At 31.8% G+C, this 18,934-nt stretch overlaps 1 protein-coding gene across 2 annotated transcripts in view; it reads left to right on the top strand.

Annotated features, from left to right (window-relative positions):
• The window catches only part of LOC118198438 (glutamate-gated chloride channel-like), an 89,525-nt gene that overhangs the window by 55,402 nt on the left and 15,189 nt on the right, over positions 1-18,934 (top strand). For both annotated transcript variants that reach the window (XM_085809958.1, XM_085809959.1), the window contains one exon: positions 17,256-17,473. In XM_085809958.1, coding sequence (XP_085666084.1) covers positions 17,256-17,473 — 218 coding nt within the window. The remainder of the gene's footprint in view (positions 1-17,255; positions 17,474-18,934) is intronic.

Below are 18,934 nucleotides of genomic sequence, written 5' to 3'. Positions count from 1 at the left end.
TCACTTAGATTGCAGAGACATTCGATATTTTATGGAAGCGGGAGACTTGAAAAATGAGCAACCCCCTCTCCGGGAATCGAACCGCGGATCTCTGGAATACGCGCCCAGCGTGCAGACCACTACACCACGAAAGCACGTCAAGAAGGCTCAAGTCTAAAATTTATGCATATTTAGTATTAATTCTATATTTTGCATATTAACATTTAAAAAAATACCTGACTAAATTACTTCTGGACAGTTGTGTACGGTTCACCAAATGACATAAGGTGAACAACAAAATGCCACTGATGAAAAGAAGTATGAAATTCTAATCCAGTTCCTCAAAATGACGATTTAATAATAATAAGCAGCATTTATGCGATGGCTCTGTCAAGTAAATTTTGTTGTAGAAAACATTTTCAGAATAACTTGAAATTTGATTGATTTTTCAGAAATCATTGTGTTCTACTTATAATTTCTGAGAAGCGACATTGTATAACATTACTTTTGATTCATGGGTTCTCACTTAGTTGTAAATTATACCTTTAATCAAATATTTGCCTAATGAAACACTTTCGTATTTGTATTCAAATACAAAAGCGGGCAATGCTACGAAATCTGCTTATTAGGATTTATTTCATTCATAATTAATAACTGCCAAGAATACATTATAATTGAAAATATTCCACCATAAATGGCTAAAATTTTAAACCATGAAAATAGATAGGACTAGTATATTTTCAACTAAGTTTCGCATCATGAATCTTGTCTTACCAGTGGACGTTATCAATGATGCAACTTTACAAATATATGTTACCCTTAAAGCGTATAGTTCAGTTGTTTCATAGAAAAACTTGATTTTTAATGAAATAACTAGCCAATCGGTTAAAGTATGTAATTGATAAATAATTTCACACTTTAATTAGTTATACTATAACTAACAAATGATAGACCGGTAAAGTGAAAAATAAACAATTTGAGATTAAAATAAGTTCGTTATTTGATAAATTAACTAATAGTAAGAGGGAAATTCTCTCCAAAAATATATTTCATATTACGAATAGAATAATTTATAAATAATAAAGAAAAACAGAACATATAATATTATTGCTACATTAGTTAGCGGCTTTCCCGTGCCATCTTTATTAACAATTCGTCATTTACTAACGCTTTAACACCATCTTTACTTACGATTAGGCATTTACTAACAATTTGACGAAGGGTCTTTTCTAATTCTTTAACGATTAGGAAATCATTATTCTATAAAATTACTAGTTAAAGTGTAGAATCCAATAACTTTATGTACTCTATATTACAACAGTTACTCTATATTTCTTTGAAATGCATACAATTTTACTACTAAACTCAGACCTTTCTCGTTTAAGGTTTGCCTGTTTTTAAAGTAGCATTTTTCTTACAAAATTCATCACACGCTGAGATTTAGAGCCAGTCAGGCTTACCATAAAAAATCCATAAAACTCTGTCTATTACAAAAAGAAATAAAATATAAGGCTTTTGAAATGCAAAGGAATTCACGTAGAAAAAATATAATGCAATGGAATTAGATTTCATTTAAGAAAGAAAGGCACAATAAATTATTTAATTATATTAACAATGCAGTGCAGATGCAACAACAGACTACGAAAAAGCAATTAATTTCAGTACAGTAACATTATAGTTAACTTAAGCATTGATGGTAACAAAAGTTTAAATTAATTACAGTACAATGTGTAATAACAAAATAAGTTAACGTGTTCAATCAACGAGCACCAATTCTATTTAAGTGTACAAAATAATTCATTTATACTTTTAAAATTATCACTGCAGGAAAAGAACAAGTTTTATACTGTTTTAAGTTAAGCAATACTCGCTCTTAGCGGAATTATACAAATCGACTATTTTAGTAAGTTCCGATTTACTAAGTTTCTAAGCTGATTTACTAAGACTTGGAATGATGCTCAAGGCCTGCGCTAGACGTTTTGCCGCACGGTGCCTGCTTTAGAACTTCAAAATTCTGCCGCCCAGCTCTTTCCAAAGTTCTAAAAATTTTGCGTTCTCTCAATTCTGCCGCCCGGTGCGGCCGCGCCGATTGCGTATGCTCTGGCACCGGCCCTGGTGATACTAGGAAACGATAATTCAGATAATACTTATTATCTGAATTGCCATTTCCTCATAAACATGATGCTTATTAAAAATTACAGATGTTTTAATTAATAACAACCTTAAAAACTGGTTAGTAGCTTTAATTTTGACTCCATACACTTAAACAATTAAAAAAGCCAAAAGATAGGAAGTTTCCTTGTCAGCTCTTTTTGAGTCCTTTTCTAATACTGCTAAAATTCTGCATGATATTTGTTTTAGAACTGCTAAGAAACTGCTAACAAAATTTTAAATACAAAAGTTATACTGCAATTTTAAGTCTGAAAAGTAATTAATTCAGACTTGAAAGCTCTTGAAACATAGAACTTGAGCTCAAAACAATAATGATAGAATTTTGCATTCATTTTTTTTAATTATACGATTGTTGCTTCATTGATAACAATGTTATAAATAGTTCATTTAGAATACACTACAACTGCTGCGTTAGAATCCATATTTCTTACTAATTATTTAAACATGAAAAATGAGAACTATAATATTTATATGTACTTTTTAATCTCCAAAGTTATAATATTTTCTCATAAATAGGAAATTGACTGTTTTCAACAGTTCTAACCTCTTCGTCAAGAAACATTTCTTTTACGGTCCTAATTAAAAATTACAGAACAGCAGAACATAATCTATCTCACGAAATTTGCTAAAACAAATTCTTTCGCATTAATTTTGAATTTTATTTAACTCAAATTTATTCAATACTTCTAGTTCTGGATAATCAAATTAGCGGTATCATTCTAAAGCTGCAAAATGTAATTAAGAAGCTCAGCTTCGTTTTTAATGATTCATTTTACCACGCCACTGGGGAAAAAAAAAAATATCTGAGTTTTCAGATTTTCAATTACGTCCAAAGGGCGTGTTTTTAATGTTTTGTGTGTTACCTTTATTATTAAATATCATGTTTTTTGCACTTAAACCATAAAATTCAATTCAATAGCAATGCCGCAGCATATCTTTAGAATTTCCGATACACAGTTCCGCGCGATGGAGACAAAAAGGTTTTTCCCACCCGTAGAGTGTTGCCATTGCTCCCTTTTAAATCGCTGAGTTTGTTACTCAAAAATTCGTTAAAGTTTTGCAAAATATAAAATCGATAATAAATCAAATTCCAAATTTCAAATTTGGTCTTCCACATGCCCATATTCGTAGGAGGATTACGTCATTCAAAATTCGATGGCTCTATGTACCGTTGCTTTATCACAATGCGAGAAATATACATACATTTATGCAGATTTTTCATTATTTAAAGGAAAATCTGAAAGCTTTCATATTTCATATTGCGCCCAAAAGGATTTTTTTTAACGTTTTGTGTGGTACCTTTACTTATTAAATATAATGTTCTTCGCACTTTACCATAAAATTCAATTCCACAGCAATATCACAAAATATTTAAAAAGCGCAAAATTTAAGAATTTCCGATACACAGTTTCGGGCGCTGGAGATACATTTCTTTTTTTGTACAGTGTTCCCGTTGCACGCTTTTAAATCGATGAGTTTGTTAATTAAAAAATTCGTTAAAGTTTTACAGAATTGGGAATAGCTAATAAAACAAATTCAAAATTCGGAATTTCAAGTGCTCAATGTTTGGTTGGAGTACTACGTTATTCAAAATTGGATGGCTCTAGGTACTGTTGTTTTTTGAAAATGCGGAAACATTCATGCATTTATGCAGAATCTTCATTATTTAGTTTCTTTAAAAATAATGCATGGCAATAATATTTTGTAGCAACAGTTTGAAAAATGAATCAACGCAGAAAGTGAAACCACGCAAAATCTCGTTTTGAGACTAATAGCCCTTTGGGACTAACGCCCCTTTGGGCTAAAAACAAATAAATAAATAAATGTTAAATTAGCAAGTTAAAAATCGAAAATAGCAACATTTAACCGATAGAACTCCTTACTACCTTGGTCGAAAAATGCAATTTTGAATAAAATGATAATTTTGCTTCTTTTATTAAATTATTCTTATAACAGGGCTTGCATGAATGGATTATATTCTACTACAAGAAATTTTTTCATACCAATAAATTGCCACAGTTAGAGACAGAAAGTACAGTAAACCCTTTCTAAGATGACCACAGGTTTATAAGATTTTGGGCTTTTGCGAATTAGAGAAATAGCTCTCAGCACCGATGTCCAAGTTCTCAGAAATACTGATCATCATAGGAAGATAATCACCAGAAGAAAGTTCACTGTTCACATTCTGAAGTGCATTATTGTATAAATGAAAGTACATTAAGCCGATTCGATTGCGTGTATGCCCGTATTTATTTATATATAGGAAAAATTTTAATATAAAATAAATATAGTGTAAAATATATGTTACCGTTAAAGCGTATAATTAAGTTATTTCCTCAAATAAATAAATATTTGGCGGGGGGGGGGGGAACTAGCCAAGCCGGTTTAGCTAATTATTTTAAAATAACTATATTAATTAGTATAGAATATCATATTCTATAAACTAACTAATGATAAATGCCGCCCAGACGGTGTAGTGATTGGGGGAGCCAATTGCGATACCTTACGTTTTGGGTTCGAATCCAGGGGAATGCATAGTTCTAATTGTCCGTCCCTTCAGAGTAGGCGAAGGTGGCCCACCTATTAGGTGACTGCATAATAAAGTGACAACTGCTTCTGGTCAAGTCGAAGTCGGCTGAGAGACCATCATTCATATTTAAAAAAAAAAAAAAAAAAAAAAAAAAAAAAAAAAAAACTTAATAACAAACAAAAAAAATCTTAAAGGTTTCAGGTTTTAAACTACGTCCAAAGGGGACGTTTTTTTTAACGTTTTGTGTGCTACCTTTATTTATTAAATATCATGTTCTTTGCACTTAAACCATAAAATTCATTTAAATAGCAATGTCGCAAAAGAATTTAAAAAAGAGCATATCTTTAGAAGAATTTCCGATACACAGTTCCGCGCGCTGGAGATAATTCTTTTTTCGTATAGTGTTGCCATTCCTCGCTTTTAAATCGTTGAGTTTGTTAATCAAAAATTCGTTAAAGTTTTACAAAATATGAAATAGATAATAAAACAAATTTCAAATTTGGGCTTCCAGATGCCCATATTCGCAGGAGGATTACGTCATTCAAAATTCGATGGCTCTATGTACCGTTGTTTTATCACAATGCGAGAAATATGCATATATTTATGCAGATTTTTCATTATTTAATTTCTTCAAATATAATGCAGGACTCTAACATTGGGTGGCAACAGTTTGAAAAGTGATTCGCCGTTTATAGCGATTCAACGCAAAATCGCAAAACGAAAAGAATAGTCCTCCAGGATCAAAGTCTCTTTGGACTTAAAAAAAAAAAAAAAAAAAAAAAGAAAAATAACCTAATGTCTCTACAATCTGATAGAATTCCAGTTAACCATTTAGTTTTACTAAGACTTTCATCCTGTAGATTCCTGAGCAGTTTTCATCTTCTCCTATAATATGTTCACTTTTATTAGTAAAATAAACACTTAGTAATGAATACTGATATAATATAATAATAGATAAATATTAAAAAAAAAAAAATCTGAAATTTTTCAGATTTTAAATTACGTCCAAAGGGGCGTTTTTTTAACGTTTTGAGTGTTACCTTTATTTATTAAATATCATTTTCTTTGCACTTAAACCAAAAAATTCAGTTCAAGAGCAATATCGCAAAATAATGTTAAATTAAGCATATCTTTAGAATTTCCGATATACACAGTCTCGCGAGCTGGAGATAAAAGTATTTTTTTTCTATATAACGTTGCCATTGCTCGCTTTGAAATCCTTGAGTTTGTTAATCAAAAATTCGTCAAAGTTTTAAAAAATAGGAAATCGATCGTAAAACAAATTTCAAATTTCAAATTTGGTCTTCCACATGCTCATATTCGTTGGAGGATTACGTTATTCAAAATTCGATGACTCTATGTACCGTTGTTTTATCACAATACGAGAAATATACATACATTTATGCAGAATTTTCATTATTTAATTTCTTCAAATATAATGCAGGACTCTAACATTTTGTGGCAACAGTTTGAAAAGTGAACCGACGTTTATGAGTCCGACGCAAAATGCCAAAACGAAAGCAATAGTCCTTCGGGACTGAAATCCCTTTGGACTAAAAAAAAAAAAAAAACCACCTAATGATAAACCGTTAAAATGTAAAAAAAAAAATGACACTATAAAATACCTATCGTTTTATAAATTAACTGATGATAAACCGTTAATGTTTAGAAAATTATATTTCCTATTACGGATAGATTAAATAATAACGGAATGCATAATATAATATTATTGCTAGATTCGTTAAACCGTAATAAAAAATAACAGACTATACTACGCCAATAGTTCTGTTTAAATTTTTACAGCTTATCAAATTATTAAGCTATTTAGTCCTGCAAACAAGCAGCTTTCGCGTGCCGTCTTTACTGACAATTCGTCATTTATCAACACTTTACTGTGAACAAACTGTTAGCTTCCAGTTAGGGATGGATGTAATTTAGTTTCAAGGACGGCAATTATTGGTATTTAACAGAAGAGAAACATTTGCTCCCCGTGAATTTTTGCCTTCCGGGTGACGTGGGTCGGTTTCCTAAAGGAAACGGGTGAAGCAAGAAACGGGGGAGAACATACGATTTTCCCGCAGGAAAGTTGGATAAACCTGCCATCGACATGACCTTGCTCAGCTGCAGCCAGCTCAACGTCTTACCCTTAAAACCTCCCTCAAGAGAGCCTGCTATAACCCTGCCCGTTAAATTAGAATTTGGCAGGTTTCCCCAACTCCAATCGGCGACATTATTTGGCGAGATTTTAGAGTTCCGTTTTTTCCGTTCCTTATTTTCCTAGTGACATTTTTTCCGTTCCTTATTTTCCGAGGACATTCTTTCCGTTTCCTTTTTTTCCGGGTGACATTTTTTCTGCACACCAGTTTGGTTACCCCATGTCCAAATGTTATGGAAGATACCAATATTGCACATAGAAAGCTACATACTATTCACATGGTTGTTCTAGTAGAAAGTTCATGACACGTTTCATGAATGTACTGCAAACACAAATGATTAATGCGAAAAAAAAAAAAAATCGACATAATTTCATCTGAAAAAATATGCAGGAACTTTTATTTATTTATTTATTTATTTATTTTTGAAATTCTAAATAACTTACATTTAATAAGCAGAATACAGTTTTTAAGAAACATTATTTTATCTATTTTTGAAATACAAGCCTTACGAACTGTCTTTACAGTACATATATAATGAAAATGTTTTCTATAACTAATACTGCGGCAAAATAAAAGATATTGAAGTATTTATGAAAAATGAATAATTTGACGGTTGCCTGAAACCTAGGTAATTAGTATAATTGTAATGTGAGTAGCATGTACTTTATAGCACACGCTCCAAATGTTTTAACGAAGAAACATGGTACAACACGGCAGTTTTATATATTAAAATGTACAGAAAAATACAGGTGTAACAAGCACGTCATGTAGAATGGGCTTGATAGCATGCAGTGAGCCATCCGAAAATTACCAATGGATGCTCTGAAAAGAACATCCTGAGAAACACGGTGTAATTAGCTTTAGCGTGTCATGTATAAAGTAATTTATACCACATTTTTTTTTTATTAACGTGCTTCGCTCTTAGGCACTACACGGAAGGGAGATGCCTTCCTGGAGGGCTTCCTAAGGGAAATTGGCTCGTATACACGTTACACATGGGAAAACCACGAAAGCGCCATGCAGCCAGCCCGTTCGCGGGAATCGAACCTCGGACCGAACTAACAGTATCCAGCGAGTTTACCGCTCGGCCGCTGGGGGCCGAGCGGTAAACATGCTGAGAACGTTTTGAAAAATACCAGTATTGTATTTCTAAATGTACGTTATAAGAATATAATTGTAACACACACTTCTTCAGCACATCATGCAGAACGTACTTTATAGTATGTCTGGGAACGTTTCGAAAAAACCAGTATTGTACTTTAAAATGCATGTCCGAAGAACACGGTTATAATACGCACAGCTTTACCACGTCCTGTAGAACGTACTTCAGCACATGATCAGAACGTTCCAAAAAGTATAAGTGTTTTACGTTGAAATATGTGTTCTGAGAACACTGTTAGAATGCGCACCTCTTTAGCACGTCGTTTAGAACGTTTTTCATAGCACATGTTGAGAACGTTTCGAAAAGTACCAGAATGTACGTTGAAATATACGTCCTAAAAACACGGTGATAATACGCACCGTTTTAGCACGTAATTTAGAACGTTTTTCCCAGTACATGTTGAGAACGTTTCGAAATGTACCAGGATTGTACGTTGAAATGTACGTTTTAAGAACACGGTTATAATACTCACCGCTTTAGCACGTCGTTTAGAACGTATTTTCTAGCACATGTTGAGAACATTTCGAAAAGTACCAGTGTTGTACGTTGAAATATACGTCCTAAGAACACGGTTATAATACACACCGTTTTAGCACGTAATTTAGAACGTTTTTCCCAGTACATGTTGAGAACGTTTCGAAATGTACCAGGATTATACGTTGAAATGTGCGTTTTAAGAACACGGTTATAATACGCTCCGCTTTAGCATGTCGTTTAGAACGTATTTTCTAGCACATGTTTAGAACGTTTCGAAAAGTACCAGTGTTGTACTTTGAAATATACGTCCTAAGAACACGGTTATAATACGCACCGTTTTAGCACGTAATTTAGAACGTTTTTCCCAGTACATGTTGAGAACGTTTCGAAATGTACCAGGATTGTACGTTGAAATGTGCGTTTTAAGAACACGGTTATAATACACACCGCTTTAGCACGTCGTTTAGAACGTATTTTCCAGCACATGTTGAGAACATTTCGAAAAGTACCAGTGTTGTACGTTGAAATATACGTCCTAAGAACACGGTTAAAATACGCACCGTTTTAGCACGTAATTTAGAACGTTTTTCCCAGTACATGTTGAGAACGTTTCGAAATGTACCAGGATTGTACGTTGAAATGTGCGTTTTAAGAACATGGTTATAATACGCACCGCTTTAGCACGTCGTTTAGAACGTATTTTCTAGCACATGTTGAGAACGTTTCATAAAGTATCAGTATTTTACGTTGAAATGTACGTCCTAAGAAAAAGGTTCTAACATAAACAACTTTAGCACGTTATGTCGAACGTATTTTATAACTCAATCTGGGAACGTTTCAAAAAACACGATTGTTGTACGTCGAAATGTACGTATTAAATACACGGTTGTTACACGCACCACTTTAGCACGTTATGTAGAACGTTCTAAATACACCTAACACCGTTATAGAACGGTATAACACGGACTCTGAACGTTTTCGGAACGTTCCGGTGCTGCTTGGGAACTTGGTAATATCTAAAGAACTTGGCAGTCGAGGCAGTTTTAATTCCATTTTTATTTGCAACTGATATTTGTGGCCACAAACACTTGGCACTCTAGTCGTGCCTTTCCACAGAAGATTTACATTTTTGATATTGTTGAGACAGAAAGCAAGCCAGCGAAATTACATCTTAGCACAGTAGAGAGCAAAAGCTGAAGTGCGTAGTTATGAAAGATGGAAGCACGCGAAGAGAAAAGTTTTGGTTTGCAATTCGGTGATTGGTCGTCAAGAGGCATCTGGTATTAACGGCTACGTAAGATCGCATGATTAATTTGAATGACGCAATGCAGATAAGTTATTACGATTTTAGAATAGAGAGGAAGAATTAATGTTTATAGTTATATTATAATTCTGATTCATACATTTTTATTTTACATATTCCCCCTTCAAAAAGAAAAAGGCGTAGCGACAGAGAAGCCTTTTTAAAGAGAAAGAGTTAAAGCACTAGCAAATGTAAAAAAAATAAAAATAAATAAATCATAAAATTTTTGAGTATAATTTATAAATATCAATTTTTTAAAATAAATTTTTAATTTTTAGAGTCCTATTGAATTTTTCAGCATTTCAGTCCAAAAGTCTTTTTGTTTGAGAGTTCACATAATCATAATTCTTCAGGGAAAGTTCTTGTTATCGCAGAATATCACAAAATAAACTTTTACATAATCATTACTTATAATGAAGTGTAATGCACATAAATATTTATGATATTAATTTTCTATTTGATAAATTATATTTTAATACCATATAATAATAGGAGTAAGCTTCAGAAATTATGATTTCACCGTTATCATCTTTCATTTACAATTCCTGATTTTACCAAACTGGAAGCCTCGCAATACTTCTAAACAAACATATCCATCAATAGGGCTGTCCTCTTGAGCTAACCAGTGTGTTCTATGCACTGGTGGCCCAGGGTGCCTAGACAGTTACTTGAAAAGGCCTCCGTTCCTTGCATTAAGGTAACTGACCTTTGAGAACTGCACTAATACATTCCATAATAAAAAAATATAATAATAATAATCATATAAAAAATTTACACACACTCATAAAATGAGAGCCTCCAACATTATCTTACTTGAAGAGGGTAAAAGGAATAACTGTACAGAGGTAATTACAGGCCTCTGTTGAAGGAACCAGTACACCCTCATCATACTATACTTAACACACAATAACCCATAAATTTTAACATGCATTTACCATAATTTCATATTACGTATATGTAATAATTTCACTTATTTTTTACACCTACTTCATTTTTAGAATAATTATAAAATTCGTATTCAAAATTCTCAACAAAATTTCAAAAACATAAAAACTTATCTTAATATCCTTCCCTATGAATAATTTAAATAGCTTAAAACTCGTTACTTAATTTGCTCACACATAATTATTAAAAATTAGAAAAAATAATGAACAAGAATTTCAGATTTTCTCAAAACAAATTGCAGAAATTTTAACCAAAATTGAAATGAAAACTATAGAATTCGCAGCATATTAAATAATTTAGTTCCTGAGCTAGATTCACACGAATATAATAATTTTTGAGCTGTTGAAAAACCGGAAGTGCAAATAATTTTCTGTCGCACATACTTGCAAACACTAACTCAGATCGACCTTGAACCCACTGTAATGCTTAATTCCTGAACGGTAATTCACTGATGATTTCCTTTTCACTAGGCATTCGAACTTCTCAATTTATCGAGAGATTACTTTCAATCCGTAAACACTACACGAGATTATTTTTTGAAGCACTTGCAAAACACCACAGCAGAAGAATGATTTGTTATTTTTTAAAAGCTGAAAAAATAAACTTGATGATTCACTTCTTTCACATTATCTTGGAGTTATCACAAAACGATGATTTGAAGAGCTGAATTAAATTTTCCATTGAGGTTTCAGGCTGCAGGAAACTATCCTACCGGCTTAATTGTAATGCTAAAAGCGCAAGGATCCTGTCGACTTAATTGTCATAATAAAAACAAAGGAAAAGACGGAACACTGTAGATGCGTGCTTAGATCCATATTAAAGAAGAATTTTGATTGCGTAGTATTTAAAGAACTTGGCAGTCGAGGCAGTTTTAATTCCATTTTTATTTCCAATTGATATTTGTGGCCACAATCACTTGGCACTCTAGTCGTGCCTTTCCACAGAAGATTTACATTTTTGATATTGTTGAGATAGAAAGCAAGCCAGCGAAATTACATCTTATCAGTGTAGAGGGCAAAAGCTGAAGTGCGTAGTTATGAAAGATGGAAGCACGCGAAGAGAAAAGTTTTGGTTTGCAATTCGGTGATTGGTCGTCAAGAGGCATCTGGTATTAACGGTTACGTAAGATCGCATGATTAATTTGAATGACGCAATGCAGATAAGTTATTACGATATTAGAATAGAGAGGAAGAATTAATGTTTATAGTTATATTATAATTCTGATTCATACATTTTTATTTTACATATATATATATGGTATGATGCTGGTTAGTATGCTTTAAGTATCATTACACCACTGTTAATGGTAGCAATTAGTTATAAATGGTTAGCCATAACTAGTATGTCATAGCGTAATATTGTGATTTGTACTCAGATCTGCGGTTTTAATATAATTTACATGTAAATAATATATCCAAATGTTAAGATCATTGAAACTTTTGTATACCTTATAATTAATTATATAATCGATGTATAACTGTGTATTCAATGTGATAACGTGTTAACATGTTAACATTGCTGTAAAGAATATATGTGAAAAATCTTGTTGGGACGGCTTGTAGTTCTGGTCGACTGTGCGTCTAGTAGGTACAGTAGTACGGCTAGGCAATACCCGTAAAATTACCGACGCAGTTCTGATTCTCTCTTCACTTTTCCATGTGCCTGTTTGCATGCACAAGTTGATTAAAAATCATATTTATTTATTATCCTTTATCTAAGAGTAGGCAAAATCTTAAATATGAAAATAAGAATTTTTGCCCTTGCATATTTTCAGCAGATGCAAGATAAGTCTTTTATTAAGATAGTTATATAAAAGTAGTATATAATTGCTTCCGGATTAATTTTTCCCATCTTATTTTAATGAGTGGAGAATAAATCTTAATTCTTGTGACAATCCTTTGAACATCAGGAAACAAAATTATTGAAGGATAGAGATTTGAAACAGAAATATATATATACTTTATAAACGCGTTTCTGAAATCGTTTATTTCAAATTTGCTATTAAAACTCTCAATTAAAATAATCTAAACTACCGAAGAGGATGCTTTTTTTTATGTCGAGGATTTCTATTGTACCTCTTCGAAATGTATTCCGAAATTAACCTGACCTTTGTTTATTCATGTATAGTAAATATGGAAAAATTGTCAAGTTTTTCAGCTTAGCAAAAAACTGTGAATTATACTTCATTACATTAAATATATGTAAGAACTTAGTACTTTTTCATAACAGTTAACTGATTTAGTTGTACATAAAGTAGGTTAATCTTTTACAGAAAGAGTTTTAATTTCAATAAAATGTTGCATGATATAGATAAAAATTTCGTACAATATTTCGATAATGGATAAATTTATAAAACACATTGTCAAGGATGGGACTTAAGTCCGTTTTTGCATCATGTATGAGAGAATATTAATGTTAAATGCTTAGATAATTTATTGAAGAATTTTTTAGGAGTGCAAGTTCCGAAAGGTTACGTAAACCAAGTTTGACACAAATCGCATAAATTTATCTAATATCTCCTTTGTTTGAGATGGATGTTTAATTCAGGGATAAAAAAAAATTCACGTGGAAACCATTTTGACTAGGCGAAACTTTATACGATTTTCTACGCTCTATTTTCTTAACCTAGTCACACGAGTAAAAACATAATGTATAGAAAACTATGTTACGGATATGATGTATAGCGATGTTTAAAAAAATGAATAGCTTTAGAAATGAATTACGTAGAACATAAAGGACTGAATAAGTTAAAAAAAATAGTAGACTTAAGTTCCTTTGCAGTATATCAACATGAAGGAATTGCACTATACTGCTTACGTAGGCTCAAACTTCGGTTACTTATAAAAATAATACTTATAATAAAAAGTTCAGAATTGTAAAATATTTTTATTCCCTTGTTGACCATTTTGTTATCTTGACGAAAGAATAGCATGTCATCATAAGCAGAAAAATTCTAGCATTTTCCAATATTAAAGGTTTTACAAAAATATAACGCAAAGAAATTTTTAAAAATAAAAATAAACAAACAAATAAGCAAATAAATGAAATAATGAAAACGACTATGATTTAAATATCAGAAATTTACGAAAGATTATAGTGGAATATTTAATCAACTTTCCAGTTCCAAATAGTGAAAATCATTTTGATATCTGCCTCAAAAATTAAAAACAAATGAAGTATTTAATCAATTTTCCAGTTTCTAATAATGCGACTGTGTCTCGCTTTCTAATACACAAGCACTTTTCAAACTTAAATTAGTAAGGAGGATGAAAAACTGATATTTCAAACATTAATTAAAGTGAGACGGATATACCTTAATGCATATAGAAAAGTTTCATTTGCTTTATTGCTTCAAAGGTGAGCACAATTCAGTATTTGATTTTTAAATTACTTTGCCATCTCGTGCTATTTTGGAATTCAAGTAATGTATTAAATATTATAAGAAAATGACAAATGCGTTCTTCAGTGTTATTACTAAGAAATTTAAAATTTATTTAGATTGTATTATTACATTTTTTATGAGAAGCACGCCTGCTTGCTTATTTGAAATTACTACCCCTTTAATTCTGACAAGATCAGAAGCATTTATGTCAGTTTTGGAACTACTTAACAGTTTTCTGGCTCAGTATGTTTTGGAGATACAGAAAACACTAAAGGAAATATATTTAGCTTGTTAATAAGTATATTATTAATTAAACTGTGTGGGTTGGCAATTTATCAATTTAAATGCCACGCTGACTTATTTCCGGAATTCAAGTACAAAGTTCACTAGCAGTATTATTTATTACGTATTATTATGTTTAATTGTTTTGCATGCACATATTAAAACTCCTCTGATAAGAATGCAAAAATATACATAATAATTATACATAATTGATTGATTAATTAGAAGGGAATAATTTTGAAAGCCAATAAATAAAATGAAAATACGCAGATCGAATGAAAAGTAACTATTTTCACTCTTTTAACAAACTTAAGCACTGTAAGCAAGATTTATAAATTCAGAAACTGAATGAATGTTAAGTGCTTTAGCATATTTCAAAGAGCGTCTTTCCTATTAGTACCTTGCTTCTCCCATGGTTCTCTATTCCCAGAATTTTTTCTAGTATGTTAATTTTTACTCATAAAATTTTCATTTACAGATTTAATTATTCCTCATACAAATTTTCATTAATTGCAATGTACTCTTCAATTTTAATGCCGATTAAAGTAAATAAATATTGTACAAGAGATACGTTTACTATTTTACAAAAGACTGTTTATACAAGAGGTACCTTTATTAACATCATTATCACTGATCTGTATTAAATTAATTTTAAAAAATCCCTCTTTCTGAAATCACCTTTGAACAGAGCTTTTAGCTAACACTTTTCCAACTTCTGACATAATTTGTATACATTTAAAATCGCCGGGAATCCATTAACAGATTTCTGGATGTCCAACTAGAGAGAAATGTTTGGTAAAAACATTTCCTTAAGTAGTCTTAAATGACTGAACTGTTTCTTAATAAAAGGACTGGAATGTTGATTTAGTGTTTAAAAAGAAAAAATATTAAAAAATGTTCCCCTTAATCGTGCTTTTATGGGATGCATTTCTATCATAACGACAAATGAAAAAACGTCAAATTCAGTCAGTGATTTTTATAACTATTTCAGATGCTATCCAGGCTGATTTATTGTTTTCCCACAGCACGCCATGTTCAGTAGAATTTATACTCATAAAAACAACTTAGTTGCTTTGATTTCGTGTAAAAGACGGTTTTTAAAAATCCCACATTCAATGCAGTATCTTTGTCTATTTATTTGTTTGGAAACTTTTTCTGGCACAGAACTACTCGCAAAGTCATGTTTTGCCAAAAACTGGCAAAATAGTATATGATAAAAAAATACGTAGTATGTATTATTTCTGCAGTTCTGTGTATTGTAGAAAAAGAATTATTTGTTATTAAGAAAATTTACTTGTATATGTTATTTGCAAAGTATGAAATCCGACATTCTATAGAGTACCTAGGTATTCTATAGATTACAGAAAACTGAACGGCAATGTATGAAACGTTTGAACATTTCGCACATTGTCTAGGCATTCTATAGAATACCAAATGACAAACCGACAAAGTATGAAATACACCTCCGATTCGTTTCGAATAACTGAAACTTACGTTAATACCGAAACTGAACCGACATTTCTTACCAAAAGTGAATAAGTGATGCTAAAAATGTTAAAAATGACTGCTAAGAAGGGATCATGGGACGTTTGGTTGCTGAATCGCTTTGATGCGATGCTCGTGGAAAACAAAATTAAACTCATTTATCCTGTTAAAGAAGGCGTCAGTACTACACAGTATTACTTCACAGAGAGTGAGTTATTTCCCATAATGCATGAAATTCATTTGTCTATTTGACACGGAGGACATAATGTTGAAAGGACTTTCAAAACCAAATATACTTCATGATATTGACACACATCTTTGTGAGCCCTGATAGAAAAACCAAAAAGGTACTGTTGTGAAACCTATAATATTTTCTGAATTTAATTGTCGTTTTCAGGTAGATCTTTTTGATTTTCAGTGTCAGCCAGATAGAGAACACAAATTTATTATTGTGTACCAAGATCATCTCACTAATATTTTTACGTATTTTGAAAAAAATTCTAATAACAGTGTTTCATTGTTTTCTTCAAAATAACATTTGTATTTTGTAAGGAATGAGCGTCCTTTAAATACAAGTACTAGCCCTATCAAGACGTTTTTTCATACTTTACCCAAAGAGCATCTGGCATTCTATAGAATGTCTAGGTACAGTGAGTGAGTGAGCTCCACCAAGGAAGACCACTGACCTGGCCTTAGCCTCACAGTGTGTTATCTTCCTGGCAGAAACCATGTACTCTCTGCTCCATCCTGCTCCGGGAACGCAGCCGAATAGACGGCTAAGAACCTCATAAAGTCTACATATAAGCTTGGATGTTGTACGGGGAAAGAGTATCCTGTTAGGAACTACTTAAAATTAAGCAAAGAAGCAATCAAAAGACTGTTAAGAATCGCTGTTAGAATAGACAGAAACTTGTGTTAGATAAAGTAAAGATTAACTGCCGTGGATTTTCTGGACTTGCTAAATGTCTACATGCGGGTGCTTATCCTGACACAACTGTCATATATTTATGGGGCTTCTGTGAAATCGTTGGTCCTGCATGGAGGAAAGTTGTAACCTATTAAATTATTGCACATAGTAAACTTAAAAAAAAATAATAATAAATAAAAATAAATAAATAAATAAAGAGAGAGATTAAAAGATGATTAAAAAAATCCTAGCGCCCAAACATAATTTAACGCAGTATACTTTCCATGTGCCTGACTCTTAGCCTAGGTACAGTATATAATATTTCTCAAATTTCCTACTTTGCCTAAAATCATCCGGCATTATATAAAATGCATAGGTATTCTATGTTTCATACATTGCCGGTAACATATATATGATTATGTGTAACTTAATTGATCAGTTCATTCGTCGTTACAATAAACTGTTTTATTTTTAGGATTACAGAGCTCAGTTTTATTTTCGACAATCTTGGAATGATTCACGACTACAGTTCTCAGACCAAGATTTAAGTTTCATAAATATGAGAGATGTGGAAAAAATCTGGAAACCTGATTTATTTTTTGTTGAAGAAAAAGAGGGCATAATGCATAACGTAGTTAGTCCAAACGTATTTGTTCGTATAAAACCGAATGGTGAAGTTCTGTGCAGTGTAAGGTATGATTTTAAATGTTTTACTTTAGTAATTTTCTTTTTAATGAATTCAGTCAAAGTAATGTATAAAAATATCCCTTGATGAAATAAACAATTCTGAATAATTTTGAAATACGCCGCACATAATCACACCTCGCTTTTCCAAAAGAGATAAACCAAACAAACAGAAAATCATTCTGTGTATTAAATTTAAGTGATGACCTAAGCATTAAAATTCAGGAATTGTGGTTAATACATCTTTGACTGTTGAGCTGTTTTAGGAAAAAGGTCTTAATTTGAATACAGTAATTAGAACTGATAATAGTAATTTGAGCTGAAGACCACTCCTGCTTTTGAATGAAGAATAAATATAAATAGTCACTAAGAATAGGATGCAGATTACATAAATGAAAGATACTGAGTTGTAGTAATCTTCTTTACTAGTTATCAATCCTACATATTTTGTCATTTAATCTTTAAATGAATTTGGATTGGCAAGGAATCTCATGCTTTCAAATCTAAATCTGAATATGAGAAAATAGATGGTCATTAAAAATCAGTCTTTTATTTGCTAGAAATCCAAGTAGAAGGGTTCCCTCTATTTCGAAAAACGCGTTCGTGGGCAATTTCCTTTAACGAAAACTCGATCTTTCTTGAAATCGAAATGAACACCGCAAGGTGGGAGCTTACAAAGCACCAGATCTGAGCCACTCATTTAATGAAATCCAAGGTCAAAGCGCAGTGTTGTTTGATATGATCTAACAAATGTAATCCAAGAATCAAGGGAGAAATCATTCGAGATCGCTCAGTAAAATTTACTTGATGACAATTACTGAGTTTAGAACTACTCAGTATCTGAGGACAATTACTGAGTATGAATTGCTCAGCTAGAACAAGCACCTGCTCTCCGGGAAGTTATCCTGGATTCGACTATTGGCCAGTGCATTTGTGGCAACTATAATGAGGAGTAAGAATCTTGGAAGCATCTCGAAAACATGCATATATTCGGATTCTTTTGTTTCATAGTAATGAAATTTATTTGTTCTCTATTGATTCAATTTTTCCCTTTTAGTAGAAGCTAAACTTTTTTACGTTGATTGATTAAATAATTCATTGTATAGCGAGAACGAATTTTTAATGCTCGCAACGTACACGTTTAAAGCCATTTAATGCAACAACCTGTTTGTAATACAAAAATAACCAACATAAAAACATCCAGCATGTTATTCGATTAACCGAATTTTTTAAAAATATATTAACAGTCAGAAATACTCAGTAAAAATAAGCAGTTCCAATAACAAAAATTTCTTGCTGTATATGATACTTACCAAGCGCATGGTTTTGGATTAGAAACATTGAAAATGAGAAAGATTCTGTAATGATCTTCAAAATGAAATTGAGTCATTTGTTAAAAAAAGTTTAAATTTTATTATCATTTTTTCTTATAATACTTTAATATTTCTTTAAATGAAATAAACATATTGC

This window comes from Stegodyphus dumicola, chromosome X2 (assembly GCF_044657685.1).
Source record: "Stegodyphus dumicola isolate Sdum_Otavi_A_Nest chromosome X2, ASM4465768v1".
In the NCBI taxonomy this organism is placed as follows: domain Eukaryota; kingdom Metazoa; phylum Arthropoda; class Arachnida; order Araneae; family Eresidae; genus Stegodyphus; species Stegodyphus dumicola.
This window is presented reverse-complemented; position numbering and strand designations above follow the sequence as displayed.